This window comes from Telopea speciosissima, chromosome 9, assembly GCF_018873765.1.
Source record: "Telopea speciosissima isolate NSW1024214 ecotype Mountain lineage chromosome 9, Tspe_v1, whole genome shotgun sequence".
NCBI lineage: Eukaryota > Viridiplantae > Streptophyta > Magnoliopsida > Proteales > Proteaceae > Telopea > Telopea speciosissima.
The window spans coordinates 14,410,088-14,428,868 of NC_057924.1; the positions used below are offsets into that span (position 1 = coordinate 14,410,088).

The 18,781-nt window shown below is 41.7% G+C and overlaps 1 protein-coding gene across 4 annotated transcripts in view; it reads left to right on the forward strand.

Moving 5' to 3' along the window:
• Nucleotides 1-18,781, forward strand: part of LOC122639750 (protein SPA1-RELATED 3-like) — a 46,419-nt gene that overhangs the window by 25,682 nt on the left and 1,956 nt on the right. For all 4 annotated transcript variants that reach the window (XM_043832690.1, XM_043832685.1, XM_043832686.1 and 1 more), the window contains one exon: nt 2,350-2,409. In XM_043832690.1, coding sequence (XP_043688625.1) covers nt 2,350-2,409 — 60 coding nt within the window. The remainder of the gene's footprint in view (nt 1-2,349; nt 2,410-18,781) is intronic.

Genomic DNA, 18,781 nt, shown 5'->3' on the forward strand with positions numbered 1-18,781 from the left:
ATGGGGCGTCAAAGGAGGCTAGTGCCTTGGTTACAGGTGGTGGTCAGGGACTCCGGGTAGAGGCAGATCAAGTGAGAGACTGAAGGAGTTTGACAAGTAAAAGGGTCTCTCAAAGTCTAAAGGTCGCAAAATAACTTGTTATTATTGTGAGGATGAAGATCATATAAAGAAGAATTGTCCAAGGCATAAGGAGTAGAGAAAAGAGGAGGAGAAGGAAGGTACATCATCTACTGCTGGTATCGTGGAAGGGTCTTGGAGTAATGATGGAGATGTCTATCTCACTACTTCATCGAGTACGAAAACTTCGAAACAAGGTTGTTGGGATTGGGACTGTATGGATTTGCATGTTTGGTGGGATTGTGGGAACTTTGACTAGGGTGAGGCATGTGCCTGATGTAAGGAAGAACCGAATTTCACTGGGAACACTAGATTCATGAGCTTTCAAATGCTCATTTGAAGGTGGAGTTCTCAGGGTTTCTAAAGGGGCCATGGTTGTGATGTAGGGATGGATGATTAGTAATTTGTACATACTTGCAGGGAGTGTTGAAATAGGTGGAGCTCCTATTGGAACTTGGGCAAGAGGTACAGGTGGAGGACAGAGATTGCATGTGGTTCAAGTGATGAACAAGTGCAACTCTGGAAAGAAGCGGGTGGCTTTCGCTTCAAATTTGGTGAGTGGCAGTGATCTCTCGGAACAGGCTGCAGAGGTAGGAAAGGTGGAGCCACACCATATCGTGTAGCAGTGGTAAGTTGTATAGACACCCCGGGTAGGGGTGTAGAGGCCATGCCGGTTTGGGTATGGCAGCCAGGCAAGGACACCCTAGGCGAGGTTGTGGGCCATGCTGGTTTGGGTGTGGCGGATAGGCAGAGACAATGATGGAGTTTACAGAAACGACATCAATACCGTCTTCTTCAAGGTGGCTTGTATAATCCAAGCCAAGGTGGAGATTGTTGGGGTTGAGTGTGTCTTGTATTATGTGGGTCCACATAATTATAATTGGGTCTATATTTGGAATTGGGATAGGTTTTGAGCCATTACACGTATGGGGGTAGAATTGTAACGGTGTGGGGATTAGGGTTTTTGGGTTCCCTATATATCGTCTCTGTATGGAAAACCCTAGCCACAAGCAAAGGGGAGCACTTTGTGAGGTGGAGAGTGGTGTAGAGAGTTTTTCATGTTCAGTGGAAAATATATGGTTCTCTCGGGTTGATGTAGGCAATCTTGCCAAACCATGTTAAATTCCTTGCGTTGTGTGTGATTTTTTGCTTGGGTTCTTCCTTGTGGTTGCACATTCGTCCCAATAGAGCATCTCAAAATATTCGGGGCCATGTGGGCTGATGAAGTGTTTAATTTCTTTTTTCTTTGTATACCAATTTGTCTTGTTGAAATAGGAGGGATATGTAAAGATTGTCTAGAAAATTTTTTTTCTGAGTCAAGATCTAACTCTAGTCTAGTATATTTAGTATTGGATTGGGCATTGAGAAACCCTTGAAGTGGGCTACAAAATGGGTATTTTGGAGCTTATTTATAAATGGTTTTCATTTTGGCCAATTAAAACCAACGGATTTTTACCTAAAAAGAGATTCCAAATCCATGTCTTCTACTTGTCTCGGATGAATTCACTGAACTTGACCGAAACAGGCTGCAATGAATCAAAATAAAAGAAACATAAAACCGAAAATTTCATTGAATTGTCTGTTTCAGTTTGGCTATACGAAAGATTTTTGAAGTGGTAGGTTTTTTGGCCAAACAAAACAGACAGTTTTTTGTGGAATAGTTGGAGTATTTATCTAGTGTACAAAAAATAGAATTTAACAATTATATACTTTTTTTTTTAATTTCTTTTTCATTTTAAACTTGACATGTATTTATTTAAGCCAAGAACCTTATATAGGGAAAATGGGGGGGAATCTTCATAGAGCTTTGGATTTTTTTTCTTCCTGGAAAATGTTCTATCAGATCGCCCAGTTATCATCTCCTTTAACTTGAAGATCATAACCCACTCAATTCCAAAAATTATGCAAGGAGGCAATCCCATCCTCCATTGATGATGAGAAAGGAATTGGTATTCTGATGTAGTACAGGTCTGGCTTACAGCCTGATGGGAGTCCATTTTGTTTTTGCAATTCTGGGTCATAAATTGAAAAAAAAAAAACCCAGAATGACAAAAACAAAAAACTAGAACGCCCAAGTCAAATTCATGAGTCCTGGTAAATTTCTGTTGCTTGGTTATTGGGTATTGTATTTACCGTGGTGATTTTGTCCTCGGCTACTAATTTCAGCTGTCAATTTCTGTTGATGTGCCATTTAATTGGATTTGTTGCTGACATATTTCCATTTGGTTCTAGAATTTTGTGGGCCTTTCTATATCTGATGGATACATTGCTACAGGCTCAGAAACAAATGAGGTACTTTATCTGTGAACTTAATTTATGTTCATGCAATAGCTGTTGATACCTACTATTTGTTCAGGTTGTGATTTGAAGTGGGCTGGTGTTCTATATCTGTTCCTTTTCCCCTTGAAAATAATGGTTGTTAAGAACATGTCTCATGAGTTGGTTCCAATAATATTGAGGCAATGTTTACAGTGGAGTGGAATTCATTTCAGTATTTGCTATTTATAAATGTTTGTGAAAATCAAAAGGAATAGAAATTTATACTTTCTAGATTATTCACTGGAACAGAGTTGTAGAAATGTACTGACTAACCCACTTCTCACTGGTACAAATGGGTGTGTCCTACTGTCATTAGGAGAAAAAGGGGGAGGGGTGTACACGTACCATCTGATGCATTGTTGAATCTCCCTGTCAAGGAAATGGCACTTGTGGCAACTAGGCACTTTGGACTGGAGGTAAGCCAGCAGTTTAGTCAATTTATATTAGTTTGACTGAAGGGAAGCCACAATATAGCCAAGTTATGGTACTTCAATCCCCTTGCATTTGAACTATGGAACTGTCAAGTAGAGGAAACCAAAGAATGATATTTTAGCAGAACATCTCCAAGTTTTGGAGATGAGTGTTATATAGGGGTTTCAAGTGATCTGGAATGGGTCCAAGTATAATAGTTGATAGGAAGTTGGTGGTCGGTTAGGGTGTGTACAACGGAGGTCATAAGGAGGAGTAGGAGTTTTTAGATTAGAGGAGCTAGAAGAATAAGGTATCCAAAGTTACCTGGGATAGTAATGACGAGATATGGATGCCTTATTGTTAACAAGAAAGAATTTAGAGCTCAATGCTTGGATTGATCAATGTGATCACCCAAGCTCTTTATTTATAATAAAATCCTAATAGGAAAAATTACATATATGCCCCAACACTGTTCACCAACACTATTCACGACATTGTTCATGTGAACAGTATCACAGCCCTAATTACAATTCTACCTTGCTAAAAATACTCCCACGGTTATTATTCTAACACTCCCCCTCAAGTTGGAGCATCAATATCAAACATGCCCAACTTGACTAAAATATGATGAAAGACTTTCCCACTTAACCTCTTAGTGAATACATCAGTTAATTGATCAGCAAACTTCACAAAGAGTACACAAATCAGACCTCCTTCCAACTTCTCTTTGATAAAGTGCCTATCCACCTCCACGTGCTTGGTACGATCATGCTGAACCGGATTGTGAGCAATGCTAATAGCAACCTTGTTGTCACAATACAACATCATAGGGAGACGGACAAGAACATCAAGATCTTGCAATAAACCTCTAAGCCACAATAGCTCACAAATGCCTTGTGCCATAGCACGAAACTCTGCTTCAGCACTAGACCTTGGCACCACGTTCTGTTTCTTGCTACGCCAAGTGACATGATTTCCACCTACAAAGGATCAATAACCAGATATGGACTTTCTATCAGAAGATCTAGCCCAATCAACATCAGTATACGCTTCAACTTGTAGATGGCTATGAGGAGATAAAAGAATTCATTTTCCCGGGGCTGACTTCAATAACGAAGAATACAAAGAACAACATCCATATGAGAGGAATAAGGATCATGCATGAACTGACTTACCAAACTCACGGCAATGGCTGTCTGGCCGTGTATGAGAGAGGTAAATAAGTTTTCCCACCAGCCGCTGGTAGCGACATTTATCAGCTGGTTTACTCTCTTTTTCCTTGAGTCTTGTAGTAGCCTTCATAGGTGTATCCGAAGGGTGACACTCTAACAGCCTGGTCTCAAATAATAGAATAGGATATACTTCCTTTGAGAAAGAAAGATGCCCTTTGAAGATAGAGCAACCTCTATCCCTAGAAAGTACTTCAGCCTTCCCAGATCCTTTATTTCAAATTCACGGCCAAGGAAAGTCTTTAACTTGTTGATCTCATCACCATCATTCCCAGTCACCAAAATATCATCAACATAGACAATGAGAATGGTTATTTTATCACCATTCCTTTTGATAAATAGAGTATGGTCAGCATTGCTCTGCTTATATCCCACAGAAACCATAGCCTTATGAAATTTTCCAAACCTAGCATGAGGTGATTGCTTTAGCCCATATAAAGCATGCTTCAACTTACATACCTTGCCACTGGTTTTGTCGCATGAGAAACCAGGTGGAATATCCATATATACCTCCTCTTCAAGCTCTCCATGGAGGAAGGTATTCTTCACATCCAACTGTTGTAAATCCCACCTCAGATTTACTGCACAAAATAGTAGTACTTTGACAGTATTTAGTTTAGCAACAGGTGCAAAGGTCTCTTGGTAGTCAATCCCATATGTTTGAGTAATCCCCTTCGCCACCAACTGTGCCTTATACCGATCCACAGTGCCATCTACCTTCTGTTTCACCACAAACACCCATTTACATCCAGCTGGTCTATTCCCTGGAGAAAGAACCACAAGATCCCATGTATCATTTTTTTTGTAAGGCTCTCATTTCTTCCATCATTGCTGCCTTCGACTTTCCATTTGTAAGAACCTCCTGCCAATTTTGGGGAATACGAATGGAAGAAAGAGAAGAAACATAAACACGAAAGGATGGAGAAAGGGAATTATAGGAGACAACATGAAATATAGGATGTTGAGTATAAGTCCTAATACCTTTGCGATTAGCAATCGGTAACTCAGGAGAAGGGGTTTTACCTAAAGTGAAAGGATGATCCAGATCCAGAGTCGACAATGGAATGGGTATTGGTATTGTAGTGGATGCAAGCTGCTTGTATTTGGAACATCCTCTCTGATATGTTTTGAGATTGGAATCATTAATTCTCCTCTAAAAATTTTTAATGGTTTTCTGGATTGGAGTAAGCTCCCCCTGAACAGGAACTGCATCATTACCAATATCCAAGGTCTCCCCTTGTGTGGGATCCTCTTCGATAGACGGTATGTGAGGAACAAGAGGAGTAGGTTCGATGTGGTTATAATTGGGTTCAGGTTGGTTATACACCAGAGCCTCAAGAGGGGCCCCATGAGTCAACACATCTTCATTAGAATGCTCCCCCTGAAGAGGTCCTATGGGATAATAGGAAAGGGTTTCATGAAATATAACATCCATGCTCACCACCGTACGACGGGTGGGGGGGATAGTAGCATTTATAACCCTTTTGGGAGGGAGAATAACCCAAGAAAATGCCATGAAGACCACGTGGCTAAAGTTTACAAGGGGCTCGAGTATCCCGAACATAACAAATACAACCAAAAACTTTAGGGGGAACTATAAATGCTGAGGAGCCATGTAAAAGGTCAGTGGGGGTACGCGAGTCAAGAACTCGGGTAGGTATCCTATTAATTAGGTAGGCTGCAGTAAAAACATCATGCCTCCAATACTGGGGGGGGGACATTACGGGTTAACATAAGAGCTCGAGCTACCTCTAATAGGTGGCAGTTTTTTCTTTCAGCTACTCCATTTTGGGCAGGTGTATCAATACAATTGGTCTGGTGAAGTATCCCATGTGGCAAGGTATTTTTGGAACTGACCTTCCTTATACTCTTTGCCATTGTCACTCCTCAAAATTTTGAGAGGTATTGAATTGGGTCTGAACCAACTTGTGAAAATGCTGAAAACATGAGAAAACATCACTTTTATTATGCATCAAATACACCCATGTACTCCTAGAGTAACAGTCAATAAAGGAAACAAACCAACGATGGCTAGAAAAAGAAGGTTTCCAACTAGGACCCCACACATCCATATAAACCATATTAAAAATAGAAAGACTTCTTTTATTAGAAATAGAATAAGTTGAACGAGTCTGTTTGGTCAGAACACAAGCCTCACAAAAAATTCATCCTTATTACATTGCTTAACTAATGCTGGAAATAAATGAGGTAAAGTTCCTAAAGGGAGGTGACCTAATCGATTGTGCCATTGTTGAAGTTCAGAAGAGACTAATGAATTTTGATAAATGTGAGATGGTGGTGTTGGTGGAGGAGGACAACCATCTTCAAGCAGATACAATCTACCATGCACTTTACCAGATCTAATCGTCGCCCTCGTTGCCAAATCTTGAAAAACACAGTGGGAAAGAAAAAAATAGTCACTTTACAATTCAAGTCACGAGTAAGACTACTAATGGATAGAAGATTAGTAGTAAAATTAGGTATATGTAAAACAGAGGATAAAGTGATAGAAGGGGAGCAACTGATAGAGCCTTTCCCAGAGACAGAGGAGAGAGACCCATCGACTACCCAAACTTCGTCTTGAATAGTAATGGAAGAGGCTGGAGGATCCAGTCATATGGTCAGTGGCATCGGAGTCTATGATCCAAGAAGTGGAGATTACCAATGCACAATGACCAGCAAACAAAATATTTGAATGGGCAAAATTGGAACCTGAAGTGGTGGAAGGATTGGTAGTAGTCGATATAGTAAATGTAGCAGAAGCTTGTAACATACGACGGAATGCCTGAAGTTCATCCTAGGAGAGACCAGTGTCAATAGTAGGATTCATGGTCACAGTCTCAGTATGATTGGCTTTGTTTTTTGACTTCCCACGAACAACAGGCTTAACCTCAAAATCAGCTGGTTTATTATGGACTCGCTCCATCTCTTTGAATCTCTCTCCGGTCTCCGTGTCAACCTCCTCAAATCCAAAATCTTTCTCTCTGGCATCTCGGACTCTTCCAAAGAATCCCTCCGCCTCTTGACAGGTTTCTCGATCGGCTTCCTCCCTGTCATCTACCTTGGTCTTCCTCTTATCCCTGCTAGACTCTCGAGCCACCATTGTACCCCTATGCTTGACAACATTCGCCAGTGTCTCCAGCTCTGGAAAGGCAAGCTTCTATCTTACGCTGGTAGACTCGAATGTATCCGTTCGGTCCTCCAAGCTACCTACATCTACTGGACTGGCATCTTCTGCATCCCTAAATCCACTATCAAGGCCATTGAGCGCATCCTCTGCGCCTTCCTTTGGAAGGGTAGCGACACTCCTAGATTTCTCCACCCTGTGAGCTGGGAATCTATCTGTCTTCCCAAATTTGAGGGCGGTCTTGGCCTCTGCCGCATTTGTGACTCTAGCACGGCGGGGATCCTCAAGCTCCTCTGGAAAATCTCTTCCCGCCAGGATTCTATTTGGGTTTCCTGGGTTCACTCTTATCTCCTAAAATCTGACTCCATCTGGACTATCCACATCCTAACCGACTCCTCTTGAATCTGGCGGAAGATCCTCTCCCTCCGCCCTCTGGCCCTCTGTGGTATCTCCTCCTCCATCGTTGATGGCAACTCCACCTCTCTCTGGCTTGATCCATGGCACCCCTTAGGTATCCTCTAAAATCTTCTTGGCCCTAGAGCCATCTACTCCTCTGGTCTTCCCAAGGCCGCCCTGGTCTCATCCCTCATCTCTTCTGGCTCTTGGACCCCCAACCCCTCCCTCAACCCAGACATCATCTCTCAAATCTGGGGAACCCTCCCCCTGTTGCCTCAAATCCCCTCCCCCGTGCGGACAAGGTCCTCTGGCTTCCCTCCCCCTCTGGCATCTTCTCCTCCTCTGCTTGGAACTTCTCCAGAGATCCCAACCCCCCTGTCCCCTAGCACAACCTAGTCTGGTTCAAAGGCCACATACCCCGCCACAGCCTAACTGTTTGGAGAGCCCTCAGACTTTGCCTGCCTACCCAAGCCTTCCTTGTTCACCGCACCATCCCAGTCTCCCCCTCCTGCAACCTTTGCTGGAACGGCCGAGAAGATACTCCTCATCTCTTCTTTAATTGCCCCTTTACCTCTACCATTTGGGAAAAAAGCCTTATCATCCATCTGGCCGCGTAGCAGAAGGATCAAGTGTTTTGACCGCGAATGGCTTTGGCTGCTCAAAAGCTTTGCAGGGAACTCATTTGTGACACTATAGGGAAGTTGGTATTTAGCGCCGCTACTCACCATATCTGGATGGAGAGGAACATCAGGAGATGGACTTCCAATTCTAGATCTTTCGATGTGATTTGGAAAGCCATCTCCTTAGATGTGTCCTCCAAGATCAGCTGTATCCGTCAGAGGCCCTTCTCGGACACCCCTAGGAACAGACACATTTTGACTTTTTGGGGCCTTGATTCTGCCCTTTTGCGGTCCTCCTCTGTGTAGGCTGGAGGATCTCCCCCCCCCCCTTTTTTATTTTCTTTGTTCTCTCTCTCCCTCCCCCCCTTTTTGTTTTTTCTCTTGTACATTGGTCCTTTGGTTCTTTCTTCCCTGCCCCCTCTTGGGGTTCGGTAATATACTTATTTACCCAAAAAACAAAATGTCGGTCAACTTCAACATGCTTTGTACGATCATGCTGGACAGGGTTATGAGCAATGCTAATGGCTGCTTTATTGTCACAATAAAGCATCATGGGAAGATGGACAGCAACACCAATATCCTGCAACAATCCTCTTAAGCCACAAAAGTTCACAAATTCCTTGTGCCATTGCACGGAACTCTGCTTCAGCACTGGACCTTGCCACAACATTCTGTTTCTTGCTACGCCACGTGACAAGGTTTCCACTCACAAAAGAACAATAGCCAGAAATTGATTTTCTATCAGTAGAGCCAGCCCAATTGGCATCAGTATAAGCTTTAACCTTCAGATGACCATTCGGAGAGAGAAGAATTCCTTTTCCTGGAGCAAACTTCAAATATCCCAAAATGCGAAGGACTGCCTCTATATGAGAGGGATAAGGATCATGCATAAACTGGTTCACCAAACTTACAGCAATGGCTATGTCAGGTCGTGTGTGAGAGAGCTAGATTAGTTTGCCCACTAATCGCTGATAACGGCCTTTGTCGATAGGTTTACCCTCTTTCTCCTTAAGTCTTGTAGAAGCTTCCATAGGAGTATGTGAAGGATGACAACCTAGCAACGCAGTCTTAGACAATAGATCTAGGATATATTTCCTTTGAGAAAGAAAGATGCCCTTTGAAGATCGAGCAACTTCTATCCCTAGAAAATATTTTAGAGTCCCCAGATCCTTTACTTCAAATTCACGGCCAAGGAAGTGCTTCAATTTCTTGATAGCATCACCATCTTTACCAGTGAACGCAATATCATCCACATAGACTATGAGAATAGTTACTTTGTCACCAACTCGTTTGACGAACCAAGTGTGATCAGCATGGCTTTGCTTATATCCTGCTGAAATCATAGCCTTGTGAAACCTACCAAACCAGGTTCTAGGTGACTGCTTCAAACCATAAAGAGCACGCTTCAATTTACAGACCTTGCCCCTGGTCCTGTCATCAGAGAAACCTGGTGGAACATCCATGTATACCTCTTCCTCAAGCTCCCCATGGAGGAAGGCATTCTTTACATCCAACTGCTGAAGATCCCACCCAAGATTTGCAGCACAAGATAATAACACCCTTATAGTGTTGAGTTTCGCCACTGGTGCAAAGGTCTCCTGATAGTCAACTCCATAAGTTTGAGTGAAACCCTTTGCAACTAGTCATGCCTTATAACGATCCACTGTCCCATCTACCTTCTGTCTGACCACAAAGACCCATTTACATCTAATTGATTTTTTCCCTGGAGGAAGAGCCACAAGATCCCAAGTATTATTTTTGTGTAGTGCTCTCATTTCTTCCAACATTGTTGCCTTCCACTTTCCATTTGTAGATGCTTCCTGCCAATTTTTAGGAATGGAAACAGAAGAAATAGAAGATACAAATGCACGAAAAGGAGAAAGAGAACTATAAGAAACAAAATGAGATATGGGTTGCAGAGTGCAAGTCCTAGTACCTTTGCGATGAGCAATAGGTAGGTCGGAGGAAGAGGGCTTACCAAGAGAGGAAGAATTTGGATCTTGAGCCGGCAACTGGATGGGTATCCATGCTACAGTGGATTGAAGCTGCCCCCTTTTGGTGCTTCCCTTTTTATAGGTGATCATATTGGAGTTGTCAATCTTCTTCTGAAACTCACCAATAGTTCTCTGGACAGGAGTTAGCTCCCCCTGAATAGGAACATCAGCAACACTCTTTCCCATGGTCTCCCCCTATAAAGGACTCCCTTCGGAAGAGGGGGGAACAACCAGAGGAGGTTGGGCAGCAGCCAAGGGAGATTGGGGAGCAGTCAAAGGAGGCTGGGCAGCACCTGTAGGAGGCTGGACAGCAGTTGTAGGTGGCTGGACAGCAGCCGTAGGGGTTAGAAAAGGAGGAACCTCAAGAGGAGGAACCTGAAAAGACAGCACATCTTCATTAGAACTCTCCCCCTGAAGAGGTGGTGAAGAATAATAGGAAACGGTCTTATGAAAAATGACATCCATACTGACCAAAGTACGGCGGGAAGGGGGTGGTAGCACTTGTAACCCTTCTAGGTTGGAGAATAACCCAAGAAAATACAACATAACCCCCTAGGTTCAAGTTTGCCTGGGAATTTTGTATCTCTAGCATAACACACACAACCAAACACCTTGGGAGTAACAATAGAGGAATTCCCCAGTAAAACTTCATCTGGACTACGGGAGTCAAGAACCCGGGAAGGTAGTCTATTGATGAGATAGGCAGCAGTGACTCAGTGAGGACAGCATCTCCCCAATACTGAGATGGGACATGTCTAGCAAACATCAAAGCCCTGGCCACCTCTAACAAGTGGCGGTTTTTCCTTTCTGCCACACCATTCTGGGCAGGGGTATCAACACAATTGGTCTGGTGAACAATACCATGGTCAGCTAGATAGTTTTGAAATTGAGCGGTTCCATTATCACTTCTCAATATTTTGAGAGTAGCGTGGAACTGAGTTTGGACCATTTTATGAAAATGCCGAAAACACTTAAAAACCTGATTTTGTGTGTAAAAGATACACCCATGTGTGCCTAGAGTGATAGTCAATAAAAGAAACAAACCATCAGTGACTAGAAAGAGATGTTTTACGACTAGGAGCCCAAACATCATAATGCACTAATTGAAAACTAGAAGAACTCCTTTTATTTGATAAAGAATAAGTTGATCGTGTCTGTTTGGCCAGAACACAAGCCTTACAAAAAAAGTCATCCTTCGTACATGGGGTGACCAAACTAGGTAATAAATGTGCTAAAATACCTAATGGAGGGTGACCTAATTTAGAGTGCCATTGGTAAAGTTCAGAAGAGACCAAGGAGTTCTGAGGTAGCGGAGAAGGTAATGGTGGTGGAGAGGGATGACCATCTTCAAGCAGGTACAATCCACCATGTACTTTACCCAATCCAATCGTCTTCCCAGAGCCCAGATCCTGAAAAACACAATGGGAATGAAAAAAAGTTACTTTGCAATTAAGATCACGAGTAATACTACTAATAGAAAGAAGGTTAGTAGTAAAATTAGGAATATGTAAACAAAGGACAAAGGAAGAGAAGAAGTACAGTTGATGATTCCTTTTCGAGATATGGAGGAAAGAGAACCATCAACTACTTTAACCTTACCTTTCCCAGAAGTGAGAGAATAACGATGGAACAGGCTAGAGGAACCGGTCATGTGATCTGTAGCTCCAGAGTCTATGATCCAAGGATGGGAAGCTACAGAAGCACAATGACCACCAAATGGAATACCTGACCAGGCAAAGTGTGAACCTAAAGGAGCAGCGGAGTTGGCAGTATCAGCAAATGTAGTAGAGGCAGCAGTAGTGGAAGTCCTTAGCACACGTAGGAATGTCTGTAGATCATCCTGGGATAGACCAATGTCAGTAGCAAGGGCTGTAGTAACAGTCTCAGTGTGATGAGCCTTGTTCTTTGGCTTTATCTTTGTCTTGGCAGCCTTTTTTGCTTCAAAGTCAGCTGGTTTCTCATGAAGTTTCCAGCACTTCTCTTTGGTGTGGTAGGGTTTGTGACAGTGCTCACAAACAACAGTCCCTGTAGTAGAGTCACCAAGAGAAGCAGTGCCAACAGGGTGCAAGAGTAGCCGGGGCAGCAGCCTTGAGGGCTGATCTGTCAGTAATAGGTGGGTGCAGCATAGCAGCCCTATGGTTTTCCTTAGAGGACACCAAGGCATAGGATTGTTCGAGTGTGGAAAAAGGCTTATGGCCTAATACTTGAACACGAATCTGGTCATACTCCACATTTAAACCAGCCAAAAAATCATACACCCTGATCTTGTCCACATGCTTCTTATATGAAGTAATGTCAACAACTATAGTAGGGTGGAAATTAGAGAAGTGGTCCAATTGTTGCCACAGACTGCGTAGAGTAGCATAGTATTTGGAAACTGAAAATTCTCCCTGAGTAGTGTGGAGGACCTTCTGCCTGAGTTCATATACTTGGGCATCATTGCTAAGTTGCCCGTAAGTTTCCTTGCAAGCAGCCCAAATTTGAGAGACTGTATCAAGGAGAAGAATATTATGTTGCAGATTTGAAGTCATAGAACCAATCAGGTAGCACATGAGAACACCATGGTTGGCAAGCCATCTTTCTTGAGCATGACCAGTCTTAGTTGGCATTATAGTAGTGCCATTAATGTTACCAGTAAGGCCACGGCCAGCAATGGCAAAGGAAGCAGGCAGAGACCAAAGCAAGTAATTAGAACCATCCAGTTTGATTGGATTAGTAGGAAAGGCATGAAATTTTGATTTGCCTTGGCCATCACCAACAGAAGTTGCCGTAGAATTAGCTGAGTCATCCATGATCACAGAGAAGTTGGTGTGATGAGAAACCCAAGAATCCCTTCAAGGTAAGGGCTGAAATTTGGTGGAGAATCCTCTTTTAATATAGGGAGAGATGTCTCAAAAAACCAGCAGCATCTGACAGAGTAATTCTTGAGATCGACTTTTTCAGGGTTTTTTTTCAAAACCCTGATTTTGGTGAAATCGATGGAGGGCTGATTGCTGACATAAAAATACCAGATAGAGCTGAAACTTGGATCGAGTATGCTTCTAATAGGACTGAAGTACTCCTCCAAAAACAGCCCCAATGGAAACCTGAAACTCCTGGATCGATATTTGTCAGGGTTTTGGAGAAAACCCTGATTTGATGGAAAGAAATTGACCTAGGTCTTCAATCTTGTTGGAGATGGGAACTGAGCCAAAGAAATAAATACTGCCGCAGTTCTTGAGTCTTCAATGAGGTAGATTGGTCCCTTGGCAAGAAGTGGAAGCAATCCAAAAAAAACTGAAGAAGCAAATATCGCAGGCAGCAAGAGCTTGTCCCTATCGATAAAAAAACTGTATCATAGGGTGAGGTAAAAGGGTGGCAACAACTGATCTATCGATCACCTCATCAGTGCTGCCCTAGTGGGAGAATGGTGGAGAGAGAAGATCAAAACAGAAGAGGGGGGTGGGAAGAAGAGATGAGATTGAAAGGGAGGAGGGGGGGGGGGGAATCAAGAATGGAAGGAGATTCCCTAATTCAAACCTGCTCTGATGCCATGTTGAGAGATTAGAATTAGGAGTGAATGCTTGGATGATTAATGATCACCCAAGCTCTTTATTTATATTATTGAAAATAGAGGACAGAATTACAAATAAGCAATGTGGAACTAAAACCCACATAATAGAAACAAGAATAAAACAGTAAAAAGTCCAGAATACCCCCCCCCCACGGTATTCTGGCCCATATAATCCAACAAATACGTCGAAGATCCAACTGCATCTTTGAAATTTATTAGTAATGGATGTAAGGAAGATAAATAGGCGATAGGCTTCCAGGCTGGGTATAGTGTACTGTAATTAAAAAAGTGGATTAAAACTGGAAGAATTGGCCAATTCAATTTGGAATTGATGAAGGCATTCTAATTTTTTGTTGCCTATGATAGGAAAACCGGTTGGTAAAAAGTATAATAAGAAAATCTCACTTTTTGGTTATGATCTTCCTCTAAAGATCACTAAAAACCCAAAAGATTTTGGGAGGAGGAAGTGGAAGAAACATCAAACATGTGTCATCTAACATGGAAAGGAAGGTTGGGGGGGGGGAATCTAGAAAGATTTTGGGAGAAAAAATCTATGATAGATCATAGATGTAGGAGGGGAGGGAAAAGTTGACATTCAATTAGGGAGATGAATGACCAGTAGTGAGAGGAGAGAGATAAAATATGTGTTGTGGATGAGACATTAAAACGGATTCGAATTTCTCCATGCTTTATTTTGCTATGTGACCAACTCCATTTGAATTGAAACCTAAGTGTATTGAGATATGGGAATCCATCTGTCCACAAAATTTGGCCATTGGTAAAGGAATTCCTCCTCCACCATGGCTCAAGGAAAACTTGATTCAGTTTCTTTTTTTTTAAATTACATTTGTATGCATTGATTTTGGGTTTTAACCTCATCTACTATCTAGAGCTGCAATTTAATGTGTCAGATTTAGGTGTTGAATTTTCTACTGGTTGTCCTTAAAACATATTTTTTCTTCATTTCCTTCTTTCCTCTCTATGCATTTCTAGTGAGTAGTCACTCGTTGAAGGTACTACATCTCCAATTTGTGGCATTTCCAATGTGGAAAAGGTTATTTTCTAATTACCTTTTTTCGGTTTCTAACAAAGAATAATATCAGTCCTGTTAGAAGTATGAGATGATGTAGGAGGGTAGAAAGGGTAATACCCGTCTTGAAATTAGCATAAGGCAATGTGGTGCTAATACAGAGAAGGGGTTCCTTCCTTCTTCTTTTTGTTTTATGTTTTTACCTTTCTGCCCCTGTAAAGAGATCTATATATAATGAGATATTTCTGGTCTCTTTTAATATTGAGAGACCAGCTCCTCCCTCTCTCTTTTCTCTTCTTCTATTATTTACAGGTCCCTATGGTTTTCAGGAGTACAAAACCAATCCCGTTTCTTTTTTCAAAACTAAATTCTAGATTCACTGTTCTATTTTTAAAACTCTTGTTGCACGTGCTACATAAGGATTTTTGTTTCAAAATACTAAAATCATTTAATTAATTAAATATTTTTAAAGCAGACGAAAATTATTCTTAATGATATTTATGACCATGTATCCCAATTCTATTTATTTTTGGTGAAGTCATGTATCTCAATTCAAAAGTGCACCATCATGCAATTTATAATAATAATAAATAAAAGGCTAAAGGTTTTTTGCACGGCTGTGTACGTAGACAGTCGTGCCTTCAACCATTGGATTGGTGAGAGAAGGAGATGTGTAATTACACTTCTGTCCCCCCCCCCCCCATCTAACGGTTGTAAGGCACAACCGTGCATAAAACCTGGATCCTTAAATAAATAAATAATAAAAAAAGTAACACCATTTTCATGGAAGTTCCCCTAGTCATATGTTGATTTATGTTACATGATTATACTGGCATTGTTTTTTGAGATTGCTTTATGTGATTGGTACAGTCATGCTGGAGATATTCCTTGATTGAGTATTGATTTATAATTTACTGGAGGTTCAGGTGTCCATTTTGTTACTTTTGTGGTTCCCTCATCCAGTTCAGCTCCACGAGAGTCTGGCTTTATATTTTGAGAAAGCTTTGTAGCATAGCTGGACAAGCCCACAATGGCTAGTGCCTTTGGTGTGGCCTTAGTGCCTCTTTTGTCGGGAATGTTCTGAGACCTGGCTGCTCAGTCCAGCCCAGCTCAATGAGTTGGGTAAACCGGTGGACCCATTATCAGGCCCCTAAAATGGGTGGGTCAACCAACCCTCAGAACATTTTTGTCCTCAGTCCGCTGACTAATCAACTTTTTTACAAACTGGGTTGTTGAATTATCATTTACCCGTCAATCAAATCTACTTATATATATGTATGTTTTGCTTTGAGCATTAAAGTATGTGCTTTAGCCAGGGTTTGAATCCAAGTAAGGTTCCAAATTTAAATAGTGGATTAAACCATTGCTTCACTACCCCATTCATGTTCGAAATGACTTTGTCTGATTAGTAACTAAGGCTTTGTTTGGTATGCATTCTAGGGCGATAATGCATTCTAAGAAATCATACCAAATGCAGCCTTAATTTCAAAAAGTCCACTTATGATTCCAAACACTCTCAAAACACTCTCAAAGTATAACGGTATAGTTCATTCTCTTTAATTGTGGTTTAGAGTTGAGATCTTCAGGGAGTGGGGTGCCCAGAGTTGGAACTTAGAGATAGATCAAATATAGTAAGAGAGAAGAGATTTACAGCAAGAAGAAGGGGGAGAGAAGTGAAGAGGATGGGAGAATCGATTGTGTGTGTACACATATTACTTCATTAATAAAGTCTTCCAAATTACATAGTCCTCTATGGGGAGGTAAAGAGAAATAAAACAAGAAAAGGAAAAATACAACTTGGTCATGTCTTATAACAGGACAATGACAGGACTACCCTTATACAAGATATTCTAACAACTCTAACACTCCCCCTCAAGTTGGAGAATAAATGTCATGCATTCCCAGCTTGCACAATAAGGTACTAAATAGACTAGGAGTGAGACCCTTGGTGAAGATATCCGCTACTTGATCACCTGTCTTCACAAAGGGAGTACAAATGCACCCAAAATCCAACTTCTCTTTGATGAAGACGATCAACCTCAATATGCTTGGTTCAATCATGTTGAACCGGATTATGGGAAATGCTTATAGCAGCTTTGTTGTCACAATAAAGTCTCATTGGCCCTTCAGTTTCAAAACTCAAGTCTTGAAGAAGTCTCTTCAGCCATATAAGCTCACACACTCCATGAGCCATGGCCCTAAACTCAGCCTCTGCACTGGATCTAGCTACAACTGGTTGTTTCTTGCTCCTCCAGGTAACTAGATTACCACCCATAAGGGTACAGTACCCAGAAGTAGATCTCCTGTCAGAGACTGAACCAACCCAATCAACATCTGTGTAGCCTTCAATCTGTAAATGGTCACGCCTGGCAAATAGAAGACCTTTTCCTGGACAGGATTTCAAGTATCTAATGTTGCGATACACCGCATCCAGATGTCCACTTCTGGGAGCATGCATGAACTGATTCACCACTCCAACTGCATAAGAGATATCTGGTCGAGTCAAGGAGAGATAGATTAGTTGCCCAACTAATCTTTGGTACTTGCTTGCATCTATAAGAGAAGAACCACATTCATCACCAAGCTTATGATTCGGATCAATGGGAGAAGTTGCTGGTTTGCACGTCATCATGCATGTCTTTTTCAGAAGATCCAAGACAAATTTCCTTTAGCAGATGTTGATTCCTTTCCTTGATCTAGTTACTTCAATACCCAATAAGTATTTCAAGAGTCCAAGGTCTTTGATCTTAAACTGTTTAGCCAGATAAGACTTCAATCTGTTTATCTCAGCAACATCATTCCCAGTTACCACAATATCATCAACATAGATAATGAAAGCTGTAACTGTACCATTACCTCTCCTGATAAACAAGGTGTGGTCAGCTTGACTCTGATAATACCCATTCTTCAGGATGGCTTGTCTAAATCTCTCAAATCAAGCCTTAAGAGACTGCTTGAGGCCATAGAGAGCTTTCTTCAAGAGACACACTTCCCCTTCAGCTGAGGGACACTTAAAACCAGGTGGGGGTTGCAAGAAGGCCTTCAGGTGATTCAAATGCCTTAGTCCTCATCACAAATGGTGAAGAGATGAGAGAGAGCTGAGCAGAATGCTCTACAGGCTGGCGGTAATGCTCTGTCCAGCTTCTAGGGCTTCAAATACACTTTGCGAGTTGGGAATCTCTCTCCATTGTTGTTGAGTTGAAGGATACAGCTCCAAAGAATGTAGTATGTGTGATTTTTCACATAGTATAACCTCCAATGGAACCCTCTACCTTTCTAGGGTTCCAAGAAGAGGTGAAGAGGACAGCCAGGTCTTAGTCAACTCTCAAACCAGTGAAAGAACTGCTCTGATACCAAGTTGGAACTTAGAGATAGATCGAATATAGTAAGAGAGAAGAGATTTACAGCAAGAAGAAGAAGAAGTAGAGAAGAGACGAGGATGGGAGAATCGATTGTGTGTGTTGAGTTGAACTCAACACACATTACTTCGTTAATAAAGTCTTCCAAATTATGCAGTCCTCCCTAGGGAGGTAAAGAGAAACAAAACAAGAAAAGGAAAAATACAACTTGGTCATGTCTTATAACATGACAATGACAAAACTACCCTTCTAACAACTCTAACACCCAGACCCACAAAGTGTTGAGGTTGAGAAGATGAGATTACAAATATTTATTAAATAAATAGTGTCCAGATGTTTAAGAGCATGGGTGGAAGACTAAGGCTGCATTTGGTATGATTTCTTGGAATGCATTATTGACCTAGAATGCATACAAACGCATCCTAAGTGTAATTGAATTTACTGCATTCAGTGTCAACTAGTTACCCTTCACCAGCACTTGAAACAGGTTGAAGGACAGGATAGGTTTCAGAACTGTTATTATCAGTTCCCGCTCTTGGCTCGTAAATTCAAAAGCTTCTTACCATTTGAATGATATTATCTCTTACATTTGTCTAGATGAAGCTAGATTTTTTGTAATGGGACTT